The 27005-nt window shown below is 35.8% G+C and overlaps 4 protein-coding genes across 14 annotated transcripts; 2 read left to right on the top strand and 2 right to left on the bottom strand.

Annotated features, from left to right (window-relative positions):
• Positions 1-83: 83 nt before the first annotated feature.
• Positions 84-7872, bottom strand: LOC109111897 (splicing factor U2AF 65 kDa subunit-like). 6 transcript variants are annotated; one of them, XM_042776462.1, is made up of 14 exons: positions 7802-7872; positions 7357-7419; positions 6770-6790; positions 6372-6504; positions 5988-6023; positions 4857-4963; positions 4415-4566; positions 3931-4047; positions 3699-3837; positions 3328-3407; positions 2278-2400; positions 2090-2176; positions 1147-1398; positions 84-957 (listed from the first exon to the last, which is right to left on the bottom strand). In XM_042776462.1, exons 2-14 carry the CDS (start codon positions 7403-7405, stop codon positions 823-825), a joined length of 1431 nt encoding a protein of 476 aa, XP_042632396.1. In that variant the 5' UTR covers positions 7406-7419; positions 7802-7872; the 3' UTR covers positions 84-822. The 6 variants fall into 6 exon arrangements, with proteins under 6 accessions (XP_042632396.1, XP_042632397.1, XP_042632399.1 ...); XM_042776463.1 differs by having other exon boundaries at positions 7531-7839; XM_042776465.1 differs by lacking the exon at positions 6770-6790 and having other exon boundaries at positions 7531-7839.
• tmem238a (transmembrane protein 238a) lies at positions 5617-19970 on the top strand. Of its 2 annotated transcripts, none has more exons than XM_042776472.1 (3): positions 5617-5737; positions 16946-17278; positions 19026-19970. In XM_042776472.1, the coding sequence occupies exons 1-3, from the start codon at positions 5635-5637 to the stop codon at positions 19073-19075; spliced, it is 486 nt and encodes a 161-aa protein (XP_042632406.1). In that variant the 5' UTR covers positions 5617-5634; the 3' UTR covers positions 19076-19970. The 2 variants fall into 2 exon arrangements, with proteins under 2 accessions (XP_042632406.1, XP_042632407.1); XM_042776473.1 differs by lacking the exon at positions 5617-5737 and adding an exon at positions 12991-13140.
• On the bottom strand, positions 8003-12041 carry LOC109112363 (coiled-coil domain-containing protein 106-like). 4 transcript variants are annotated; one of them, XM_042776470.1, is made up of 7 exons: positions 11856-12040; positions 10973-11071; positions 10689-10895; positions 10449-10598; positions 9672-9878; positions 9277-9580; positions 8003-9176 (listed from the first exon to the last, which is right to left on the bottom strand). In XM_042776470.1, exons 1-7 carry the CDS (start codon positions 11944-11946, stop codon positions 9158-9160), a joined length of 1077 nt encoding a protein of 358 aa, XP_042632404.1. In that variant the 5' UTR covers positions 11947-12040; the 3' UTR covers positions 8003-9157. The 4 variants fall into 4 exon arrangements, with proteins under 4 accessions (XP_042632404.1, XP_042632402.1, XP_042632405.1 ...); XM_042776468.1 differs by having other exon boundaries at positions 10449-10604; XM_042776471.1 differs by lacking the exon at positions 10973-11071 and having other exon boundaries at positions 10449-10604; positions 11856-12041.
• Positions 19971-19996: 26 nt separating the features above from the next.
• On the top strand, positions 19997-26323 carry LOC109111896 (visinin-like). Of its 2 annotated transcripts, none has more exons than XM_042776475.1 (4): positions 19997-20202; positions 21144-21605; positions 25007-25118; positions 25344-26323. In XM_042776475.1, the coding sequence occupies exons 2-4, from the start codon at positions 21225-21227 to the stop codon at positions 25424-25426; spliced, it is 576 nt and encodes a 191-aa protein (XP_042632409.1). In that variant the 5' UTR covers positions 19997-20202; positions 21144-21224; the 3' UTR covers positions 25427-26323. The 2 variants fall into 2 exon arrangements, with proteins under 2 accessions (XP_042632409.1, XP_042632408.1); XM_042776474.1 differs by having other exon boundaries at positions 21218-21605.
• Positions 26324-27005: the final 682 nt, after the last annotated feature.

Consider the following 27005-nt stretch of genomic DNA (forward strand, 5'->3'; position numbering starts at 1 on the left):
AAAAATAAAGTAAAAAAATGCTACATATTGTTTCTTAACAGAGTAGCATGCGGTGTCTCGCAAATCAATGACAACCAGACAGATTCACAACTGATCATACTTCCAAGAGTTTTATTATCAAAGTGGCCTATTATACTGAGAAGAAGAAAAAAAACACATCACACATACAGAAAAGGTGCCACACTGGACAAATGTCATCACCGTCAAATGGGCTGGTGATATGTATGGAAGAGACCAAGTTTAAGAACAAAACCAGACAAAAACTGGGACAGTCTAATACCTAGAGATATGAACTGCAAAAAGTTACAAAATGGGAGGGAGACGTGGTGAGCTGGCCAACAGAGAAGATGAATGACTTTCAAGAAAGATCTGTCACAGTGGGATACAAATGAGAAATAAAAAGAGATAAAAACGAGGTAAGGGACTGAAAGATGACATCTTTGAATTACCTGTCTAATATGAACATTTCTCCACATTTAGTTGAGTATCAATAGTTCTTTCATCTTCTCTGATGGTCACAATTTTACATCATTTGTTTCAGTATACAATTAAAAAATAGTAATTAATTTTATTAACAGATTAAGCATAATCAGTATAACAGAATATCTCCAGCTAATGTTCTTAAAATACAAACGAAAGCAAAAGCCCTCCCATAATTGCTCACAAATCATCTCAAAACAAAAAAGAACATTCACCTTTTGGCTTTTTTAAAGAGTAGAAAAAAAAATGTTCCCCCTTTCATTATATCTGCCTCAATTTCTCTCTCTTTTTATGAGTTATCGCAAAGCTGCTACTCCATCCTATTTTTCTTGCTCTCTTCCTCTACCAGAAGTCTCGGCGGTGGTAAGCATCTGGATCGCAGTACTTGGTCACCACCACCCTGTTGGCGAACTTTCTTCCCGTTAAGGCCTGCATGGCTTTCTGGGAGTCGAAAACAGTCGTGAACTCCACAAAGATCTGGAAAAAAAAAAAACAGATTGTGAGCTGGTTTGTGTATATTAGTGTAGTGCTACCAGATGTTCATTGCTGGAGGGTTCGAAGTCGAAGTGCTTTAATCAGCAGCTACATAAGGACTGAAGAACGGTAGGGTTTGTCCCCAAGCCGAGGGACCCCATCCATCACTTGAGCTGGTTTGGTAAAGCTTACCTTGCCAGTTCCAGGGACCTCAAGGCCATCGACAGGCCGGGGAATCTCTATGCTCTTGACCTGGCCGTATTTGGAGCATTCATCCCTTACGTCCTCCACTATCTCCTCATACTCCTCATCATCCAAGAGCTCCTCTGGAGCCACCATGTTCATCAGGCACAGGACCTCGGTTGGAATACCGCCCATCTGCCCCATGGGGTTCGTCATCATCCCCGGCACTTGCAATGTGACTGGAGTCTCATTTATACTTGTCTACAAAGGGTTAGTGAGGGGAAAAAAAGACAGACGGCTTGAGAAACTATTTATACCATTTAAAATAATGAGTTTTTGCATTAAAGGGATAGTTCACCCCAAAATGAAAATTCTGTCATTAATTACTCACCCTCATGTCATTCCAAAACCGTAAGACCTCTGTTCATCTTCAGAACACAAATTAAGATATTTTTGATGCATTCTGAGATTCACATGGATTACTTTTCATATCTCCTTGCTACGTTTCTGGATGTTGGTCGTGTTAATTACATTGGTGTCTATGGGAGGGTCAGAAAGCTCCCAGAACGCATTAAAAATATCTTAATTTGTGTTCCGAAGACGAATGGAGGTCTTACAGGTTTGGAACGACATGAGGGTGAGTAATTAATGACAGAATTTTCATTTTTGGGTGAACTAACCCTTTAAGGTTTTTCCTAGGAAGTGCCACTTAGACTTTGATTAAAGACTTTTACAGATGAGAACAAGAATATATACACTACCGTTCGACTGGTCAAATGGTTTAGGTCAGTAAGTTTTTTTTTGTTGTATTTTTTTTTTTAAGGAAATTAAAACTATTCAGAAGAGATTTTCAAAAACAAAAACATCTTACTGACCACAAACTTTTGAGCAGGAGTACCATTTTGAATGCGTGTTTTAAAACAAACTATTTTAAGTTGAATTCCACGCTCACCATTGTGGCATTCTTGGCTCCTACACTTGCCCTCTGAACCAGCAGCTTCTTATCTGCTAACTGCATACCATTCAGTCCTGCAATAGCCTGGAAAAAAATATTAACATCAACAGACAAACTTTGTTAAAGTGGGCAAAAGGATGTTAAAATCCATGGATACCGTGGAAAATCTAGCCATGCCAACTCACTTGATCATTGATGTTAACATCCACATATTCACAGAAAGCATAGCCCTTTGAGAGGCCGGTAGCAGTGTCCTTAACCAAATTGAAGGCTTTGAGAGGTCCAAAAGAGGTTAACAACTCTTTAACCTGAGGACATAAAACAAATTCAAACTGCTACATCACACTTAATAAAAGCAGGACAAAAGTTTCCATGACCATATTCTGCTGTGAGTTTGCTTTTGTGTCAATTACACATGCATGACCTTGTTGTCATAAAACAATCTGTGCTGAAATGTGCCAAACAAACTGTTAAAAATAAAATGAGGGACCTTTTAAAAAATTAACCCTTGGTGCTCATTTTCATGAGGGGATCCTTCAAAGGACATGCAGAGCGTGAAGAGCTACACAAACCCAAGACAAGCACAAAGCTTGGCAAACTTTGCCACATATTACTGTTAGTTCTTATGGTGTTTAGGAATGATGCAATCTATCCAACTAGCTCATTATTTCAATATAACTTACTCATTATTTTGTGCAGTTTAGTTCAGTGATTCTCAACCTTTTTGACCCCAAGGCCCCACATTGTCCACAACAAAATTTGAAGGCCCCATGACTTTTCCAGTTGTTCATGATTTACTGGACAAGAATTAAGAGTAAGGATTTAAAAAAATTAAATTTAAACTTAAAAAAAAATTTACTCAAGAAAAATGTATATTCATTATAAAAATGCCCGTGGCGTTTTATTATTTGATTAATCACCATGGTCTACAAATTACATTATAAAAATCAGGCTACTTCACATAACCAGGTTTTCCAAAACCATAGGAATCTTGGCTTTCCAAAGAAAAATACAGCTGCTGAGGGGGTGAATTAAAATAAGAAATTTCCTGATGCCTAAGCTGTTTTAGCTTATTTTTTAATAATCTTGATTTTTTTTTTTGAGGTTTTTTTTTGAGTTTTCATGGTACATTAAGCTCTTTTATCTAAAAAAGTCTTGATAAAATGATCTAAAATATGCTTTGATATAATGTGTGTGTTATATAGACTTTCTACCAGCAACCATTTGTAACCAACCTGGTCGTCATTGAGATAGTTTGGCAAACCACCAATGAAAAGCTTGTGAATAGTGTCTGGTACAACAGTGGACACCACACCTGTGGAGCAGATGGAGAACAGTCGTTAACAGACAACTGACTGGCAGAAGAAAAGGAAGAGAATAATAGACCGAAAGACTAAAGACTAAAACGTGTTGAAATGATGAGAAGAGAAATAACAGTATGGTAACAGGCTAATTTTCTTAGGGCCAAGTTTAAATAAAATCCATTCACCTGGAAATGAGAACGTAATACAAATGTATGCTGAAGCCATTTATAATCAAAGGAAAACGTCATGTTTGTTGTGATCTGAGATCTCGGATTAAAGAGGGAAATGTAAAATCTGTGTACCCGGGACATATACGCTGGGGTTCTCACTCATGCCAGGTAACGGCTGATAGTCATGTGGCCGGCGAATCTTTAAACTCTGCCCCTGGAAGATGATGCCATCGAATGCCATGGCCTGGGTGGTCTCATCCACTGATCGGAACTGAAGAGTTGACAGGAGGAAAATTGTAAGGAAACCAGCTTACCTATTCATTAGAAATATAAGCCTCTGTCAGTGTATACAGGCATTTCCCACCTCAAGGAAAGCAAAGTTCTTATCCTGGTTAATCTGGACAGCGAGGATAGGGTTTCCTGGGGCCTGAGTCAGACCACCAAGTCTCATCTGGGCATTGAAGAAGTCCATCATAGATTCCTGATGAAGAAGAGTGTTAAGTAAGCTATGGAAAAAGTTTTGAGTTTGTTATATAATGCAAGGACATTCATAATGTTATAAGGGATGCACCGATTAAAGTGTATACTTTTTATGGTTTGTCTAAAATAATAAGAAATTTTTTTAGACCACATTAGATTAAATTAGATTTTCTAAACAGTACATTTAATGATGTCAATAAATTATTAGTGTTTTTAAATATTACATTCAAATGAGCTTTAGATGATGGCAAGTGTATTCTCAATGTAAAATACATAATACTTCTAATTGTGCAAGTGTTCTCTATGTGGATCTGTTCTCCAAAGCCCTGCAGAGTAAATCTAGTATGTGAATAATGTTCATTTAACACCTCTGTGATGCCAAATGGGATGTTGCCAACGTAAAGTCTGCGAGCCTGGCGAGTCATCTGACTGCCCACTACTGGTACTGGGGTCGGCGTTACTGCCAGGCCTTCTGGCGTCATGGTGGGCAGCAAAGCAGTAGCTGGGATCTGACCAGCAGCTGAGGGAGAGAGAGAAAATAACTGCATTAACAACAGAAAATAAATGATATTGTTATTACCAAGAGTTGTTTGTAAAGACCTGAACCAAAATACATAAATAAAATAAACAGAAAGCAAGGGGGAGAAGAGATAATACTTAGTGACAGGAGTGGTTGATATGAGTGTCAAATTCATACAGCAATAAAACTTTCTACACATTTCTGTGGATTGTTTCAACCGGTATAACACACCTCTACTTAGTGAATAAAATGAGTGGATACAAGGTAGTGTTTTATGCCGTGTTCCTCACCTTGCATTGCCTTGTACTGCATGGGTGTAATATGCTCAAAGCCAGGAGGTGGTACATCCCAGTACTTCTTGATTTTAATCTTCTTTTTCTCCCGGTGAGGAGAACGGCTGATTATCAGAAAGGCAGAGAGAAAAAGAAAAGAACTAAAGTTAATTCATTTGCATCTAACTGCTATATTAAATTTTCAAGAATATGATGATTACAAATTTGTATCTGACAGAGCTAGGACATTATATTATATTTTATACTATCCCTTAAAATCCTAGTGAAAATCAGAGAAATTAAAAAAAAAAAAAAACTTCATAATCATAAACGACAATAGTTACAATTAGCACTGATTAAAACATAATAATACCGCACATAGAGAAGGCTTTTAAAAGAACAGTTCACCCAAAAATTAAAATTAGCTTAAATTTACTCCCCCTCAGGACAGTCAAGGTATAGATGAGTTTGTTTCTTTATCTGAACAGATTTTGGGAAATTTAGCATCACATCACTTGCTCACCAATGGATCCTTTGCAGTAAATGGGTGCCGTCAGAATGAGAGTTCAAACAGCTGATAAAAACCTAATAACAATTCACGAGTAATCCACACAACTCCATTACCGACAACAAAATCCACCAACATATTTGTTTTGGACTGTTTTCGCTTATTAACAGTGCTTGATCTGTGCATATTTCTCTCCTGATCCATTTCACTGGAAAAAAGCAATATTATGGATTATGTACTCATATTTGAGCCTGAAGCATCGCTTTTCACTTCACATTATGTTAATTAATGGAATGGAGTCATGTGGATTACTTCTGGATTATTGTGATGTTTTTATCAGCTGTTTGGACTCTTATTCTGACGGCACCCATTCACAGCAGAGGATCCACTGGTGAGCAAGTAATGCTGCAATATATATACACAATAATGAAACAAACTCATATACATCTTGTTCAACATGTCCTGAGGGTGGGGAAATTTATTTGTGCAAATATTCATTTTGGGTGAACTATTCCTTTAAGACAGAAATGAGTACTGACTCATCTGACAAATGCCTTCAAAATCTCAACACTTGGATTTGCAAGATGTAAAAAAATATAATAATTATAATAATAACTGGGTCAGCTCATCTGCAATATTACCTGACATTGTCTTGGGGTTGGTTCTGAGTATGATCACTGAAATGACATTTAAGAACAGGGTTTGACATGTAGCTACTTTGCAGTAGCTTAAACCACGTATATATATATAAGACAACCGGATGAGGTTTAAGAGTAGGATTAGGATAACTTGCTTTATTCTTGATTACTGTGCACTACTTCAGTTTTACTTTAAAGGCGTGAAGTGATCATTATTGCAATTACAGCATTTATTACAACAGGGCTCAACAATAAAAAATTTATTCGGCTGGCAAGGCTTCAACAACCTGCAGAAAGTCAGATGTTTAAATATGCATTTACATCAACCGGCCTAAAGCTCTTACTCTGTGCTGGAGATCCTTTTACAGTGATGACAACTACTCTCACCTGCGTCTATGGCGGTGGTCTTTGCTGTCACTGCGGCGTTCCCTGCTCCTCCTCTCTTTGCTTCTCCTTTTCCTCTCTCGACTGCGGCTGCGTGATGGGCTGCGTCGCCGGTGCCGGTTCTCTTTGTCCCGCTCTAAGACCGAATGAAGACATAAAAAACATGAGCATGCAAAAACATGAGAAAAAGATGCAGATTGCTGAAACAAACAGGAGTAAGGAAATAAATAGGAAAAAGAAGAAAAAACCCATTCCAGCTGCAGATTTAAAGAAAATAAAGAAATCTGGCACAATATTATGCAGTTGTCACACTGAGTGTCTAGAGGAAAAAAGGAAGATTAGATGGAAAGGAAGGAGACAGGTTACACATGCTTTTCTACACCTCATTATGGGATACCCACCATGACCGTTTAGACTGTCACCTGCGCAGAAGAGAATGAGAGAGGTAAAGTCAAGTCAAATCTGACAACAATACACTGTCTATAGTTACAAGCTGATCATGTAAGACAAAAGTCAAAGCTTTAAATGTAATTTCTAAGACCGTTATCACAAAAAAAGTCAAACATAAAACTCTCTCAGCACTTATTGTAGAGGTGTGTTTTTAAAGAATTAATTGTGACTACAGAACATTATAACAATATATGCCTTATTATAAGTAAATTGAGCTTTTGTTGACACCTTTATCTAAACACCTAAAATTAATTAATTAATTAATCTAAAATTAAATAAGCATCCAGTCAGTAAATATCAACAATTGCCAATTATCAAATGTTTATGCATATTTACAGCTTTCTAGATCTCTTTTATTTATAGATTAAGCATAAACAACCAGTATACTTAACGTGCTGAATGAGTTTCATCGCCGTCAATATACCGTCAATCGATATGTGGCTATTTTTACTGACAACAGACACCATTTTTTTGTTACGACGATGTGATGCAAGCGATTACGGTTCCATTGGTGTCAGTAGTGCACATTTATACTTACCTTGTTTGTTTTCAGAAAGCTGTCTCTCAAATTCATCAAAATCGGACATCCTGGTGTTTTGATCTGAAGCAGAAATTTCAGTTAACACGCACTTTCAAGTATGGAAAGCTTTCTCAGTCGCACGGAATTTAAAGGGGCGGATTACGAAAATATAGATGTTTTGAAATGTAATACCAGTTTATGGTTTCCGACAAACGTAAATTCGCGCGGTGGAAAATAAACGCTTTTCCTCAGAGGATTGTTAGCTGCTAATGCTAACTCCAACCAGTGCACGGTGCGAATAAATAAAAGGTACGCGTCGCTAAATTAGATGGCTAAATCGCTTACATGTAATTAACTGCTTTTTAGATATATCCCCTGATAGTCAAATGCTGTTCTTTGTCACTATTGATTGCGCTGAAATCTAGCCCGTCTCGGCCAAAGAGGCTAACCAGAAACCACTTACTCCGCGTTGGCGGATGCGTCGATCGTTTCTTCACAAAACCAAAGGACACTCTGAATAAGAGCTTTGGCGCCGTGCGTCCCCTACAGGCCCGGAGGGAAGAGTCATTTAAGTTTTGATTATCTTTGATCAGACGTGAGAGTTCCTATTTAAAACAAATTATAGTGGAGTTCATGTTAAAAATGACTTAATGCTCTTCTATACTGTGTTGAAGATATGTTTAATAATAGCAGGGTACAGTTTTGAAATTAACAGTCATAATAGGAAAAGTAACACATGATCACAATAACAAAAATGTCATTTAAGCCTTTAAACTGACTTTGCAATGTATAAACACTGTTTTAGTAATATCTTTATTCTTATACAGGCAAACCATAAACTACTAAGGAACATGTTGAACAACATTGTCTCATAAATAATATATATATATTTACTTTGTAACCTCCTGAGTAGGACTTTTACCAAAACTGTACAAAATTGCACAAATGTAAATAATGTTTCCAATTTCAAACATTTTGAATTATATACATATTTATTTTCCTTCTTGTCAATCACAAAAACAAAAAAGTGCTTAAGGTGTCCCATATTACAAATAAGGAAAGGCTTGTATTTTTTATTTTGTTTTTATGCTCAATTGTGAAGTCTAATACAATTTATCAGTATAACACCACATTGGTGTGCCACAGTCATTTAATAAGACAGCAATACACTTCAAACCAAGTGATTTCAATGATAAACAGATGAACCCAGCAACTGCTGCTCTTTGGGTTTTTCTCACTAGGTTGTGCATGGAAATAATTGCAGCTTGTTAAAGCCAAGGCCACTAATCAAAGAACAAGTTGCTCCTTTATTATTTGATAGCAAATTTAGAAAGAAGTTTAGAAACTCTGAAGATGATTTTGCGAAGACAATTTCCTTTCTTTTTAGATGGTAGCAAGCTGTGATCTTTATTTTTATTCAATAATCTTTAGCCTGACATATATCTTCCAAATGTGATGACAAGAGTCAGGATACTAAAGAAAAGTGGTGTCTTGCATGATCCCCAACATATGAACACAAACAAGACAAAGTCCCTTATATCGAAGGAGTGAGTTTCCAAACTTTACCTTAAGAAACTTAAGCATATACACAAAATAAGGACAGGCAACTCTTCATACACAGTGACTTACTATTTATCTCACAATTGCTCTTCTCCCTTTATTAAATTTACCCAAATAAATGTTTTCTCTTTAACTTTCAAAACTGTACAGTATTTGTTCAAATGTTTGGTCAACATGCCATTCTTGGAATCTACACACACTGTATGAAGAATTATCATTATTAACAGAGTTGGCACAGTGTTGGGATTTGAACAGTTTTTCACTCCAAATGTGTAGATCTGGAATTGGAGGTAGGAAAAAATAAATAAAAAAAAAATAAGAAAAGGAAAAAAAAAAGTCCCAAAAATGAATAGATTTGTGGAAACTTAGTGTCTGAACCTGTAAGAAATGGGCAGCAAGAGGTTGTTCTTCTTCAAGGCCTGCACCTTAGCGTGAGCATCCTCGTCAAGAGCTTTATAGCAGCGTCTTGCATAATCCAGAAGCTTTTCCTTGGAGGAATCAAACTCACCAACTTCAGATACCTTCTCAGGAGCAACCAAAAGCATTTCAGCGATAGGAGTGGTGGAGGCGACGGTGTTTCGGTCAACCCCGTGGACCTGGAATGCTCTTGACATGCTTTTCAACTTCTGATAGGTCACAAGGATCTTATTGTAGCGAAGCAGAACACCTGCAGGATCTTTAACTACAAGCAAAATTGCAGTTATTAAATATTTATGAAATATGAAGTTGCTCTGAAATATATAGAAACTGAAAAAAAAAAAAAAAATTCTCACCTCTTTGTCTTTCCATGCTTCGTGCAATACGGAAAACACGTCGTCTTTTCACCCTCGTCTGGCTATTCTGCCTGCCTGAACGACACTTACGTGAGCTATTACTCTCCGTCTCATCGCCATCATCATCTGTAACAACCTGCTCCTCTTCCACATAGTCTTCCTCCGCTATATACTCTTCCTCCTCAATCACCTCCTCCTCTTCTTGATCTGAGGTGATCCACATAGTCTTCAAAAAAAAAAAAAAAAAAAAATTACAAAAAACACTTTAATTTAAAACAAATGTATCTTTGCTGATCAGTTTTTCTTACAGGGTTATTAGTGTTGACTAAACTAAAGCTAAAACCATAAAAATACAAATTTTCATTACTTTAAATAAAATAAATATTAACTGAAATAAATATTTAAAAATTTGCAGGTAGTTGCCATGGTGACATTTCTTAGTTCAAGTTAAAGCACTAAAATAACCAAAACCAAACTAACTAAACTAAATATTTGAGATTATACACACACACACACACACTTTTTTAAATTATGAAAATAACAAAAACACATACAACAAAATTATTAAAACATTAAAATTAAAATGACAATCTAAAAATAAAATCTTATTTTAAAATCTTAAACTACAATATTATTTCAAAAATATAAAAATAATACCCTAGACAAAAGCAGTTAGCATTAGTGAGATTGGTGCAACTGATTTTCAATCTAAAAATAAAATCTTATTTAAAAATTGTGAGTTTGGTGGGTCTGATTTTAAAATAAAAGCTAATTAGCTGTTTTTTCTGTTGCGCTTCTGGCTGCATGCAGGGGTTTTTCCAGAGCGTGTCATCATGGGTGATGGAGAAGGAATGGATGTCTTTCGGGGGGGTGGCTTCAGATTGGTGGGCTGCTTCTGAGTGGTGGGCTGAGGCTCAGCTTCTGCTTCTGTTTCAAATTAAATAAAAGACAACACTTTATAAAATTAGATTATTACATTACAAGACACTACATTGCACAAGTACAATCTAAAGCTACCTTTTCCAATCATGCCATTGCTCTCCTGATTCTTGGTGGTGAAAATGAATCTGTCAAGTTGGCAGCGCAGGAAGTCCCTCTCCTCCTCCAGATCTTCGATGCGTTTTTGGAGCCAGGAGTTTTTTTCCAGAGAAATCTGCAGTTGTGCTCGGAGGCTGGTAATCAGAAGGTATGGACTGCAAGGAGGAATCTGACCCGAGTCTGACTCTGCAGAAGCATTGAAACATACTACAGTGTAGATCTCAATCATGATAAACATGTTACAACGTGGCTGAAGTAAATACCATCGAAGGTGTGGTCATTTTGATTATAGAAACCAGACTCATCCAGGCTATTATCCTCAAAGGGAATGGAAACTTCATACCCATCTTCATTCTTCAAACCTGTAACCAGGAGCGAGACAAATCTGGCCTTATTAATCAGTTGGATAGTAGCTGGTTTTAAGGTCCAAAGTGGCTATTTGCTGGTCCAAGCTGGCAGACCACCTTAAACTTAAATTCTAAGGCTTCTAAATGATCAAAACTTTGTGGAAAAACCTCTTGTACACAGTCTACTACATGCCTTCTGACCTCTGACTGATAATTCATACTTTAGCAAGAAAGAGGCCTACAGTATTAGTATAATTTTTGACAATGCCCAATTTCAGGTTGTGGTACATTTATCTTTATGGAAGTAAATGTTATAACTTAGATGAAATGATCAATATCCATTGTTAAAAAAAAAAAATGATGTGATGTTCAAATATGATACAAGCTAGGCAGGTGATAGGTCAATAACAAGGGTTTAGAAAAATCTAATCAAACCCTGATTGTAAGCCTAACACTGACATTTCTTGAAAACGATCCCTCAATTCTGATTGGTTGATTGTAATGTTGTTCTGGGATCAACAAAGATGTTGATCCAGGAACATGTACTTGGTGAAATCATGCTCACCCCTGAGTGTGAACTCTATATGAGCAATAAAAGCCTGGTGCTGGTGTGTCATTACAAATATCTGCAAACCTTTTCTTTTTTTTGAGAGAGTTTTTAAAATATTGTGTCAAAATGCAAATCTGGCAACCTGCTAATTCCATTTTATCCCGAAATCGCCTTAAATGAATTCAAACTAGATTTTCCAAATAAGATTTAATCCAGTTTAAAGACTTTTTTAAATGAAGAAAGTCTGACCTCTGCAGCTCCTCGTGCTTCTCTGTGCATCAGTCATCATGATTTCGGTGACATCGATCTGGCTGACATTCACAAATCTACAACCAAACATAAGTTCTCTCAAAACCACGAATCCAACTGCAAACTAAACTAAACCGATACAAAACTTTGAAAAGGAGCAAATGCATGACACAGAGCAGGGCGTGATGCAATTAATAACAACCCAGGTCGACTAAGTAGTTAATTAGTCATTAACATTAACAAGTAGTTAATTAAACATTAGTTAATTAGCCTGTGTCTCCGCTGTCAGACAGGGCAACGGATGATTGTTTCATACATTTCTGTTAATAAGGAAAGCGTGCAAGTATATTTAAATTAGCTTTGGACATATCAATTCGCATCAAGTAGTTCTACTAAACTGCATGACACACTTACTGCATGCATATATGAGGGCTCATAAACTTGTGGACTTACGAATGCAACTTGAAGGATGTCGTTTGCTAAACCTAAATGGGATTGGAGTGCCCGCATGTTGATTGGCTCTTGTTTGTTGTTCCGCGTTGTGTTGATCGCTGCATCAAAGGGATTGACTGACTGAACGACAGTCTGAAGAACAAGATTATCCGGGTCATTTAGAAATCATATTCATGTTTTCGTTTAGTTTATTTAATTAAAAAAATTTAATTTTACGTAGGTTATTTTTATGTCACTATTTTTTTTATTAGAATGTTTTTTGGACAACGTAGCACACTTAATTGTAACCTTTATAATTTAAGCTAACACGGTAGAATTTGAATTAATTCAGTAAGTTATACGATTCAGACAGCAATGGCTTTTTAATGCTTGATTGTTTTCAAGATTTAATTTACTTTGACTCATTGGTAATCTTGCAAATTCAGTTATGATAAAAGATACAAAAAAAGAGAAGAAAATATGATAAAGGAAATTTGTCTCCACCAATAGATCACTTAAAGTATGACACAAGAGATTGGTGTACAGTAATTCAGAAGTTGCAGATATATTACAATGTTAAATGTAGTTCCCCCAATTATTGTTACACTTGCTGTAATTTCATAATACATTAAAATGGAATCTCAATCAAACAGTGTAAGACGTCAGTGTTCCATTTTGTTTAATTACTGGTTACCATGGTAACTTGTTAGAAAGGCCCACATTCCGGTGGTGTCAAATATCAACATGTCTGGGTGGGTCCGGAAACAGTTTCAGACGGGTTTAGTTCATACCTGACAACAACACCTGAAAAACAATGAAATATTTCATATTCGTGAAGATACCGAGAATAAAGGTCAGTTTATTGAATAATGTATCTTTTATCGACGAACCCCTGCGTCCTCTGTGCTTGTGTTAATTTTGTGAGGAGCACACAGTGTAAACACACGCAAATCACCACAGAAAAAACCGACCTTTTACTATTAATATGTGTATATATATATATATTGAAAACCATCTTACATACTCTTAGAATAAAACGGAATAATATGTAAATCTCTTTAAATAAATGAATAAAAATCGCTCTGTGGTTTGTCTGAGAGGCTGTAAATATTCATTATTCAATCTCCTTCACTACAGTAGGTTTGATTTAGGCTAACGTTAACTACTAAAACACTTTGGTTAAAGTAGCAAAAACATGGCTATTTAGAAAGGATAGAAAGATCAGCTAGATCTCAAACAGTGGATCATTTGTTATATCATCATATTGCCGGTAAAGCTGCTCAGTGTAAAGAATTAAGCCATTATAGAGGTAACAGAACTTAATAGAAGCTGCTTTGTATTATGGATGCTATGCAAATAAATACCTTGACCTGAACCAAGCTGAAGATTCTTACTATTAGAGATAGTATTCAGTATTATTCATTCAGTCAATTTTCACCGTGTCATATATGCTATCACTGCAAACTCTATAAGTAAGCTATAACAATTTAAACTCAAATGAATGTTTCAATATGCTTCATTTTTCTGACAAATCATTCTGTATTGTAGTGTCAGGGGAGTCATGCACTCATTATTATGTGGTGGCATGAGTGAAGGGGAGGGAAGGCATAAAAACCCATCTTTTTACTTAAGTACCAGATATGGGTGTCATGCCATAAAACAGTTTTAATACGACTGATTTTGTATTTAATATAAATTTAATAAAAAACATTGTAAGTTACTAATTATAACACTTTCATGGTACAGAAAGACAGGAAAGAACATTTACATTATCAAAGAAAACAAACAAAAAAACATTTATCACTGACTTAAAGGGATACTCCGCCCTAAAATGAAAATTTTGTCATTAATCACTTAATCCCATGTCGTTCCAAACCTGTAAAAGCTTCGTTCGCCTTCGGAACACAATTTAAGATATTTTGGATGAAAACCGGGAGGCATGTGACTGTCCCATAGACTGCCAAGTAAATTACACTGTCAAGGTCCAGAAAAGTGTGAAAAGCATCATCAGAATAGTCCATCTGCCATCAGTGATTCAACCGTAACGTTATGAAGCGACGAGAATACTTTTTGTACACGGGAAAAAAAAATTACGACTTTATTCAACAATTTGTCTCCTCTGTGTCTCTCCGCATCACTGTAGTGATATTTTGAGGAATATCAGATGAACGCAAGCAGCGTACGTTCTTCTGTGTTAGCCGCACTGCACGGATGCGCTGTTTTCTTTCAAATAAAAGTGCATAAATACACGTAGAAAACATGTCCTTGTGTCGTGGCTGACACAGAAGAGCATACACAGTTTGCGTTCAGCGGATATTCTCCAAAATGCCGCTACGGTGATGCAAAGAGACACAGAGGAGACAAATGGTTGAATAAAGTCATTGTTGTTTTCTTCGTGTACAAAAAGTATTCTCATCGCTTCATAACATTACAGTTGAACCACTGATGGCAGATGAACTACTCTGACAATGTCTTTCATACTTTTCATCCAAAATATCTTAAATTGTGCTCTGAAGATGAACAAAGCTATTACGGGTTTGGAACGACATGGAGGTAAGTGATTAATAAGAACATTTTCATTTCGGGGTGGAGTAACCCTTTAAGTCTAGCCAGAGTAAAAGAACTCTCAAAAACTCCCATTAAAATCACTAAAGCTGTTTACATTGTGAAATGAATATCTTACTAACATTTGTACGCACATCTGCACTTTGTTGTTTCTGGTGATAAAATTCGCCAGAGAGCAGAAACCAGTCAGCGAGTGCTCACTGAACAAAACACCGGTGTTTCAGTAATGACTCATCTGAACGCCTCTGATTGGGCATTGCATTCATAAGCTCAACACAACTGTGTGTGATTGGTTATTATGCGCAACGCTGTAAAAAACAAACAAAAAAGAAATAATTAAAAAACGTGTCTGTCTCTTCTGGCTCTGCGCCAGTCAGTGAGATTTTAATTTAGCAGCTGATGTTTTACTTTTTTTCCACCCACAGGGCAAACTGCACATTGCACCCAAAGTTATTTTATGTGACACATTTCCAAATTTAGGGGAGCCAGAGCTATAGCCAGAGGGGGGACCAAGCTTGTTGACATGGGGACACTGGCCCCCCTCTCCAGAGAAACAAAATTGTTTTGTAAAAATTTAAACCGTTTTGCATTTGGCTTCATTTTTTTTCAGTGTGTCAACCTTTTATTATTTGCATTTGCATTATTTGCATATTGATATGTATTTTAATACTACTTAATACTACTAATATAATTGTTATATATATATATATATATATATATATATATATATACACTCACCTAAAGGATTATTAGGAACACCATACTTATACTGTGTTTGACCCCCTTTCGCCTTCAGAACTGCCTTAATTCTACGTGACATTGATTCAACAAGGTGCTGAAAGCATTCTTTAGAAATGTTGGCCCGTATTGATAGGATAGCATCTTGCAGTTGATGGAGATTTGTGGGATGCACATCCAGGGCACGAAGCTCCCGTTCCACCACATCCCAAAGATGCTCTATTGGGTTGAGATCTGGTGACTGTGGGGGCCATTTGAGTAAAGTGAACTCATCGTCATGTTCAAGAAACCAATTTGAAATGATTCGAGCTTTGTGATGTGGTGCATTATCCCGCTGGAAATAGCCATCAGAGGATGGGTACATGGTGGTCATAAAGGGATGGACATGGTCAGAAACAATACTCAGGTAGGCCGTGGCATTTAAACGATGCCCAATTGGCACTAAGGGGCCTAAAGTGTGCCAAGAAAACATTCCCCACACCATTACAACACCACCACCAGCAGCCTGCACAGTGGTAACAAGACATGATGGATCCATGTTCTCATTCTGTTTACGCCAAATTCTGACTCTACCATCTGAATGTCTCAACAGAAATCAAGACCTACAGACCAGGCAACATTTTTCCAGTCTTCAACTGTCCAATTTTGGTGAGCTTGTGCAAATTGAAGCCTCTTTTTCCTATTTGTAGTGGAGATGAGTGGTACTGGTGGAGTCTTCTGCTGTTGTAGCCCATCCGCCTCAAGGTTGTGCGTGTTGTGGCTTCACAAATGCTTTGCTGCATACCTCGATTGTAACGAGTGGTTATTTCAGTCAAAGTGCTCTTCTATCAGCTTGAATCAGTCGGCCCATTCTCCTCTGACCTCTATCATCAACAAGTCATTTTCGCCCACAGGACTGCCACATACTGGATGTTTTTCCCTTTTAACACCATACTTTGTAAACCCTAGAAATGGTTGTGCGTGAAAATCCCAGTAACTGAGCAGATTGTGAAATACTCAGACCGGCCCGTCTGGCACCAACAACCATGCCACGCTCAAAATTGCTTAAATCACCTTTCTTTCCCATTCTGACATTCAGTTTGGAGTTCAGGAGATTGTCTTGACCAGGACCACACGCCTAAATGCATTGAAGCAACTGCCATGTGATTGGTTGATTACGATAATTGCATTAATGAGAAATTGAACATGTGTTCCTAATAATCCTTTAGGTGTATATATATATATATATATATATATATATATATATATGTAAAACATATAATTGTTAATGCACTGTTAATATATATCATGCACTGTTCATGAATGCATTAATTGATGCTATAAAAAATATTTCACTGTCTGTTTGTCCCCAACAGTTAACATGGCGTGTGCTGGTTTGAAACACTGCAAAGTGGCCCTGGGCTTTGCTGTTATTTTTGACATTTTTGGCTTTACGGCCCTGTTTCTGGGGCTCTTTGTGCCACTGGAAATGAAGGGGAGAGATTTCGGGGACCTTCTTGTGTCCACTGGGGTTCTCATGGTATTGATATCTCTTGGCGGTTGGGTCATGTGGTACAGCGGAAACATTGAGGGTATGCCAACACAGAAGGATCTGAGGGGAATCGGCAATGCCGTGGATCACTTGGCCCGCAGCCTCAGCAAGAAAATATATACGCATCGTGTCCACAGAGAGCCCTTACTTTTTGAAGGTGGTGCTGTTTTATTTCTAATTTTTATTTTTTGTATTTAAAAAAGTGCCTAATTGTTGTGCCTCACTGATTAAATATGGAGATTTAAAGGAAAAAAAAATTGTTGTTAAAATTGTTCAATTAAATAAAATATTGTTAAAAGAAGTATTCTGACCTTACACCTTGCTTAGGTAAACTGCCTGGAAACAGACTGCAACAGATATTTGAATAACTCAGTTGTACTTTTTTAATATAAAGATTAGATTTATTATAATACTGCTATTGTAGTTTGTTTCTTTACTGTAACAAGTAATTAAGAACTAAACAAATTGTTACAATTCTACTGTAATGTAGCGCAATGTATTTTTACCATGTATTTTTATTTACTGTTGTTTTTGGCAATTTATGGCCAAGAGCAGTGTTTTATTTTCTGTAAAGTGTGTTTTAGTTATCTTTTTTTTTCATTGAACATGTCCACAAAATGTATATGATCTTGACTGATAATTAGCAAATTGTCAGTATTGTTTTATATTAAATGAAAATGTTGAAGTGGCATACTAATAAGATTGTGATCCATCAGAGAACAATATTTGCAGTACTTCATAAGATCTCTAGATGGAGACAAACTTGAACCTTTCATGTTCTGGCGAGAGTTTCTAGCGGTCACATTTTTACATGACTGAAAACGACATTTTTCACTTATTAAAAGTTTGTTTGTTTGTTTTTTAATAATTAAAAAAAATTTACTTTTCCTTTACATTATTATTTACTACAGGGGTATGTCAGTTGTGAAATTAAAACACTAATTAGCAAGAAAAAAGCTTAGCAGATTTTCTAAGCAGATCAACTTTCTTCTCTGCCTCTTCTAAAAGTGTCTCCAGTAAACAAAAAAGAAGCTTACAGTTAGTCTAAGACTTTAAAAAAAACAGGGCTTTATTTAGCTCTAGGGTCTTTTCCCATTTTACACTTTATCCCTGAGGGCTTTTCTTGTTTTAAGCCGTCTAACTGGATTGGGACTTATTAGCACATGCAGTCTAAAAGTGGCATATTCTGTGTGGTATAGACTGGAGTGCGTGATGATGATTGGCACTTGATTTGAGAAAAGTACAATGTGGAAAAAGTTACGCCCATTTTTGAGGCACCTTAGTGGAGAACCTTACTGCATGCTTTGGAAGGAAATCATGCTTGCTATTCTTTATTTCTATATTTCTATATGGTGACAAATAGGGGTAAAAATATTCCATGATGCCTCTAAATTAATATGAGCTCATGAAAATGGCTTGCACAATAATAATAAAATCATTTAAAAAATGGTGTTAGTTTTAGACTTTAGTATTTCACACGAAAGACATTTAAGAGGGATTCAGCTATTTTGATGGAATTTTTCTATCAATTTGACAAAAAAAAAAAAAAAGTTTATTAATGCCTAATTTAAAAGTTGTTGTAAGAAAAAAATGATTAAGCAAACATTTTTCTTTTTTGTTTTTGGAAAGATGATGAACTAAGCCAACAGTTTGTCACTGCTACATGACATTTAACTATTTAAATGTTAGATATTTTGTTATTAAATTTGTGATATTTTATAAAGTATATAAAAACACAGAAATCTGGGATTTTCAGGAATTTTCTTTTTTTATATAGGTTAAGCAGATATGGTAGCTTAATACTTGCTTGGCTTTCTTTTCATGTCACATGTTCTGGTTCTTTCCCTCCTTGTTCTTTCACTCTTTCCAACCATGTTTTTTTCTGTGTGCTCTCTCTCTCATAGATGGAGGGATTGTCTGGTATGAAGACATTATCGTGGGCAAGACAAGGTAGACTAGGGACAGTAAGCTGATCAGAAGACTATCAGGATGTATTTATGACCCAGAGAAAATCCAATGCTTAAAAAGGTGGAAAGGTAAAACAAGATTTAATGTTAGTGAAGGATACAAATGAAACGTAAGGACAGTCAACAGTCAAACAGAAGGTTTTTAAAACCCTGTGACCCCCCCCCCCCCAACACACACACACACTTATTACTAGTACAATCCCCCCTAAAGGTTAAGAGCCTTGGTCAAGGTCACAATGATGGTATACTTGCCCATATCAACCTTACAAAAACACAATAAAACTTCAATAAATAATAAAAAAGAGGGTGTGTTCCAGTGAGCAGATATTCAATATTCTAATTGAACCTCTATTTTTTTTAAAATAATTCTGATGATGTCATGTCCCAGATAATTTCAAGTTTCAAGTTTTTTTTTTTCAACTACTGCAAAGTTAACTGTTTTTATTTCAAAAGTCACTACAATATATTAATATGTAAATCTGCACAGCACACCATGAGGAGAAGACCATTACCACTTAGTTTAATGGGATTTTTGAAGACCTTAATGGAAATCCCTCTGTCTAGACACTGATTGTTGAGATCAGTGCACCCCTTGAGAGCATAACTGTTTTTCTGGAACTACATTTTGTATTTAAAGACAAAAGTCTTTGCCATAATGTTGTTTAAATAAAACAACCAATACCACAAATAACAGCCTACAAAAACTGTCATCGTTTTATTATTTTACTTAAAAAAAAAATCAAAATGTAAAAATCTGGTATTGTGGTAAACTGTTGGCTGTATCAAATGTTTCAGCTCATTCAGGAGTGTGTACTTTATTTGAGTCATTTTTTCAGAGCTGTTTACCTGAAACCAAAAATATGACTACAATTATTATGTGGTTTTAGAATATATGTTGGTTTAAAAAAAAACATAACACAACAGGACACAATAACCAACTGTGCAAAACATGAAATGTAAATCTTTTTTCTGGCTGAGCCTTGTGCAATCTTGTTTAATTGACTTAACCTATTATGGAGAGGTAGCCGTCTCCTTCAGCACTGACTCATTACTCTTCCACACTCTACCTTGATAACTTGCCCCTTGATTCTTCGTCCTTAGTCCACATCCACAGGTAAGCACATTGTTTTCTAATCATACAGATATTTAAATCAAAGATTTTTGATTTCTCTCTAGAACACAACTACTAATGAGTCTAGTGATTTTAATTAGATCTTGCATATTCTTTGCTGGTTTGCATCTATATTAATCATTACATTAAAACACACTACATTAGATATTTATAAATGCATCCCAGTCAGTGGCTTTACTCAATACAGCTTTACATACTTCTGAGTTTATTCATTTATTTATTAAATTTGTATTATTATTATTATTATTTATTACTCATTTTATTAATTGTGTCAACATTAACTGCCTCGGAATAAACCTTTATGAAATGAAATCTGTAATATTGGTTGGGCAAAAACAGACTAAACTGTTGTTTACTGCAGTTTATTTGGACACTTCATAATTTAATGACTTAAAAGGCATAGCCATGACATTTTTAACTTGAAAATGTTAATAATACTTGGCATAATATAAGCTATTCACAGAAAAGTCAAACGTAATTAGTAGTTACAGTTTATACACACACACACACACACACACACACACACACACACACACACACACACACATATATATATTCTTTCTAAAGAGAAGTATTTTTATGTCACAAGTCACATAGAGAGCAACTATAAGCCAATTTGAAAAACTTTATATTAAGTACAATAAACATGACTAGGTCAAGATATTAAAAATGATAGGAAACTGTCTATTGACTGTCAGTGGTTCATTCTCACACAAATAATAATAATAAATGACAGAAAATATATGAGACACTATATGCCATATTTCGGGAACATTAAAATGTTTGGTATTGTGGGTGTATTTTAACAACTGTATTTAAAACTCATTTTTGGGGTGGAATATGACCCACACTCTTGTGTGTGAGATTCACTTCTTTTTTTTTTTTTTTGTCTTTACTTGCTTGCTTCCCATTTTTGACTGGAGACCTTGAGTGACTAACATCGATCCTTATTAAGTACATCAGTTTCTTCTATCTTCTATTTTTCTGTCACTCAAAGGAAAGTCATGGGAAATGCACACAGTGGAGGGATTCCCAGAGAGATCCTGGATGACCTCAAGCTGACTACCAGGTTCTCTGAATCTGACATCACCCAGTGGTATGAGAACTTCCAGAAGCAGTGTCCTACAGGTCGCATCACACTACAACAGTTTGAGGAGATCTATGCTAAATTCTTCCCCGAGAGTGATGCTAAGGCTTATGCCCAACACGTTTTTCGGTCATTTGACACCAATGATGATGGTACATTAGACTTTAAAGAGTACATTGTTGCACTTCACATGACCTCCTCGGGCAAGTCGACCTTGAAGCTGGAGTGGGCCTTCTCACTGTTTGATGTGGACAAGAATGGTTACGTCACAAAACCTGAAGTGACTGAACTCAGCCAGGTAAGAAAATGATTCGATTTCACATAAATTGTACACAAACAGCTGCCGAAGGAGCCATTCTCCATTCTCCTGGACAAACCACCATTCAACAGATTTAACATATCAACCATAAAATGTACTATGAAAATATATTATGCTTTTTATTTACTTGATATATTTTGTTAGCTAGAAGCACCTCATTTCTGTGCTACTAGCATCACCAAACATGGCATAATTCATGATTTCAAACAGGTTTTTTGAACACTCCCCCATCTGTCCCAAATGAATCGGTTGAGTCAATGTTGATTCAATTGCAGAATTCTTCACATATAATAGTATTTCAACTCAATATTTCTTATTTATTATGTTTACAAGTAAAGCTGCTTGGCAATGTTTTGTCAGAAAAAATTTCAGCCTTTTCTGAATCTGCAAAACAAGGAGTTTCAAGCTCCAGTTTTTTAAACAGCAGATTCTGATTGCCTGTCAATGTTTTTTTTTTATCGTTCATCATTTGGAAAAAAACGCTCTTAAAGTTTTTCCCACATTATTGTTTCTTTGTGTTGTTGTGTAGTGGACTTTGCCACAGAATTAGAACAATTATTAACACTTTGAGTATGGCCTAAAAAGTTTCCCACACAGATCTCGCTCGTGTTCCAGTTGGTCACTGCTACACTATTGACAATGAACAGTTGCCTGTAAACTTGTGGCAATGTGAATGCAACTTAAGTTTTCCTGGTGGTGGGACACCCCATAAGTCATACGGGATCATGGCTATCTGAATGTGTCTCAGACTCGATTTGACAGTGACACTTAAAACATAAAGAGCATTTAACATAAAAGCTGACCTAAGAACAGTGATTAGAAGCATAGAGTGACATCATCTTTAAGCTTGAACTCTATAAGGTCTCATTGCGGAGGGAGGCAGAAGGATTGGGTGGTGGGTACTGTGAGAGAGATAAGCACTTCAATGTGCAATCAGGATTTAAGACCACGGGCACAGGGGGATTCAGTGACATGTCAACTCTTAAGCTTTCTTCTCAGAAATGGCCTATCAATTTCCCAGGGAGTAGTGTAGAGTGTTGGACAGAGATAGTACATATTAATCAACAGTATAAATTATATACCTTATATCATATGGAAACAGCAAAGTTTAATTCAAATATAAACTACAGTGTAATATTACATCAAACCAGGGCTGTCTTTTGGATTATAACATAACTGTTGTAAATACTTAACGTGTTCTGAGTTATGGTTGTGGTACGTGAGTGCTGTATTATTTTTTTCATTCAGATAATTATCTGTAAACTTTAATTTGCACAGCAAGATTCTTTTGAAACTGTAGTAGCTCCGCCATGACATAAAATGAATCGTATAAAATACATTTTTCGCAGCATTCACAGATGTGTCAAATACCTATTTTGACTGGTTTATAGGAGTAAGAATTGATAGATCACAACAAAATATATATATATAATTTTTTTTTTGTAATTTACTCACCTTCATGTCGTTCCAAACATGACTTTCTTTCAAGAAAGGCAATCTTCACACTGTACTGCATATACAATAAAAAACAATTGAGGTTGTCAAGCTCCAAAAATAACGAATGGTCCGCTCACACCAAGGACGAATACAATAAAATTAATTATGATGATAACTTTATAGCGTCCACATCAACGCATGATAATGTTCTATTCAGGGCAGGACTTAGGGTGGCCGGGGCCCTTGGGCTTGAGGTTATGTTTGGGCCCTATACCTACACTACAATTGCTCTCAAATAGAACATCATTATGGAGTAACACAAAATACACAAACATATGCTTTGAGGTTCATAAATAGTACAATTAATATGCAACGTGGCTATAGTCAAAGTTTAAATGTAATATTAAATATTCATTATAATATAATAAGGATGTGTTCTCTCAGTTGAGAGTTGAAATAACTTTGTGAGAAAAAAAACAGATGTTGGCTTATTATTATTATTATAAATGTTATTGGCATATCTTATGTGTCCTCTTATGTCAGGTTCTTATTTAATCAATAAATTCAGTGGAATAAATAGACATGCTGGCTATTAACAATCAAATGAAATCACTATCAACAAAATTCATAGATGGATTGTGCATAAATGTTAAGTTTAAATATAACATTTTAATGTAGAAATGATTCCAAAAATTAAATAAGCTACTTTTTAAATATGAAATTACAACCGCCAGTAGGTGGCAGCAAGCGACTGTCTTAATGAGTGAGTTGACTCAACCAATTCGATTGTACTAATTGCCTGACTGAATCATTTGCTTGTTCGCTGAGGAACAAAACACTGTTATTCAGAGACGCAGCGGTTCTGCTGTTTGTTCTGTTTTCTTTCTGATGGAGCAAAATGGAATTTTGTGTCTGAAATATACTCTGTAAATTGTTGTTCATTGTACATTTGCGACCGTGCAGATATTCGGGAAAAAAAGGAATCTTGTTTGTGTGATAAGTCCTATATCATAGGCATAGCTATGTTATAAAAACAGAAACTCATTAAATTGCTATTTTTTATTTAATTGAATGTCTTTAAGTTTTATTCATTAATTTATTATACTTTTCACCTTGTTATGTATGTTTTGGGTTAGAAGAGCACTCCAGACATGGCTGTACTCTTTATCGTTCTAAAGCTCTTAAGGTAGATTTGGCATGGCTGGCACCATTTCATTTAATTCTAATTGGTCTATTGTTAGGAAACTTCAGTTATATTAGTTTGAGCTGAATCAGCATAAAAACAAATTACCAAAGCAAGCTAAGCTCTAAAGAATGAGTAAGACATATATAGCACTGAGGCCAAACAGATAGGGAGCTGAAGGAAAGAAAGGAGAAATAAATTTAGCACATAGCTTGAACACAATCCATTAAAACTGAGGTAAGCATGGATTACAGGACAAAATAACAGATTTGAAAATAGGTTTGTGCGTCATGAGATGTTATCCAAAGGAGGGTCCATGGAATGGTCAACAACATCAAAAAAATAAAAATAAAATAAAAAATAAAGCACAAGCATGTAATACAGTACAACAAATATGGCGTCAGCTGAACTCTGACTTAACTGAAACATTCAAAATAATAATAATAATAATAATAATAAAACACCTTAACCTACACCTTAACATGCAACATGTTGAGACCCATAAAAAAACAAAAAACAAACAAAAAAAAAAAACATAAATATCAGTCTACTAGGGTAAAATTTATTACTTGACCCATGAACAAAGACACAAGTGTGATACATAGAGATTATGTATTTTGGCCACAGTAATTCAAATATGATAAATTGCCATTAAATCTGCAGTGATTTAAATTTTATTTCATTATTCACTGAAATTTGGTGAGTTCATTCAAGCCAATAAATTTGTTATTTGATCCAGTTCTCTCTCATTTCCCATCAGGCAATTTTCAATCTCATACCAAAAGAGAAGCAGGCAAATCTTCCCAGTGATGAGAGCACGCCAGAGAAGAGAGCACAGAAACTCTGGGCCATCTTTGAAAAAAAGGACAATGGTAAGAAAACCAAGTTAAAAAGGATAGTTCACCTTAAGTTGCTGGCCCCCATTGACTTCCATAGTATGAACCCCCCCCCCCCCCCCCCCCCCAAAAAAAAGACACTATGCAAGTCAATGGGGACCAGCACCGAAGGTGAACTTTCCCTTTAAGGTGGTCCATTGTTAATCGATATTAGCATACAAAGAAAACATTTACAAAGTAAATTATCTCTCACACACGCAGAACGAGTCGCAGAGGGAGAGTTCATTGAAGCCATTCAGTCAAACGATGCTGCGCTAAGGCTCATTCAGTACGACCACAAATGACACACCGTGATCATGTTCATGCAAACAGCAGTTTTGTCATGCTTGACTTCATGTGCATTTGTTGTATATTAAATGTGTTAATTAAAGATTTGCCATCCTTGATTTGTGTTTCGCCATTGTATTCTGCTAGTTTCACATGGGCCTATCTTTTTATTAAAGCAACTGTATGTAAGGTTTTATTTTCCCTGAAATATTAGTATCAAAGACTAATATGGCACCACACTCACTTCTAATAAGAAAAAAAGTCTTCTGTTTGTTTCCCAAATTCACTCCAAATGCCTGGTTTGGGTGTGTGTAAGTTCAGTGAGTGGGTACAAAATTCCGCCAATAGGGCGGATTGCTTTACGGCAGCAACGAATGCACGTGAACAGCTGTCCAATGTGGCTCCAAAGTCAAAAAAATATATACAAAACTACATACAGTTGCTTTAAGCAATAGATGCCATTTTTTAAAAATAGTTGCAATATTGTATTCTGTTCCATTTGACTGTAATTTCTAGGTTATGTGTATGTTTGATTTCTGTCATGCATTTGTTAAATTAGAGGTTTGTATGCATGGCACTTTGTTTAATCACATACCTTCTAATAGTCTTTTTTTGGACGGCAGTTTGTAGGTTTATGTTCAGTTGATGTTTGCCATTGTTTAGTGTCGATTTGAAACTGTTTTATTATTCTCTCACATTAAGATGGTGTCATTTCATTGTATGCTAATCCAAACAAGCTTTTCATGGTTTACTTTTGCACTATATTACAGTATAGTCATGTAAAGATGACATTTTTTACTTTTTCCTCCAGACAGACTATTATTGGTTGGTTATTGATTGATTGGAATATTTTAAAAATAACAAATGCAATTTTGTGTGTACTTTTAACATAACTTGAATATGTATGCCATAACCTGACATTGTCTTAAAAACATGCAAAAAATATTCTCTTCTCTCTTGTCCTTTGTTTGTGATTTTGATTTACCGTTTCTCATTCTCTCTATCTCTCACTTGATCTCGGTCTCTTATTGTGGAGATTATTCACATAATCTTCTGTCCAGCTTTTGAAAGCATCTGTCTAAGGCTGCTAGAATTCCTGTTTTTTTTTTGTAATCTGTCCATCACTCCTTCTTGTTGTATATTCAGATTATATGATATATTGTGCTTGGTGATATTACTGAAAAACCAAAAATGATTGTATAGATTGACACAAACTAGAGAGCCAGACGTGATCCCAACTAAATTGAAAGTGCAACTACTCTGAGAATTCCTGGAGCTAAAACTCTAAATCTAAATTGATATTTGAACACAAACATTTTTGAAGCAAAGAGGACATTCTTTTTTTTTACTATTATTGTACAAACAGTAAAAGAAACATCAGGACCTACATTTCGAAATTGACACACAGGTGCGTGTAGGACATGATTGACATTTAAAGGGGTCATCGGATGCCCATTTTCCACAAGTTTATATGATTCTTTAGGGTCTTAATGAAAAGTCTGTAACATATTTTGGTTAAAATTTCTCAATGGTAGTTTTTTTTTACCCTGTCAAAAACAGCTCTTTTCAGAGCAAGCCGTTTTGTAGCATTTTCCT

The sequence above is a fragment of the Cyprinus carpio genome, chromosome A19 (genome assembly GCF_018340385.1).
Source record: "Cyprinus carpio isolate SPL01 chromosome A19, ASM1834038v1, whole genome shotgun sequence".
In the NCBI taxonomy this organism is placed as follows: Eukaryota; Metazoa; Chordata; class Actinopteri; order Cypriniformes; family Cyprinidae; genus Cyprinus; species Cyprinus carpio.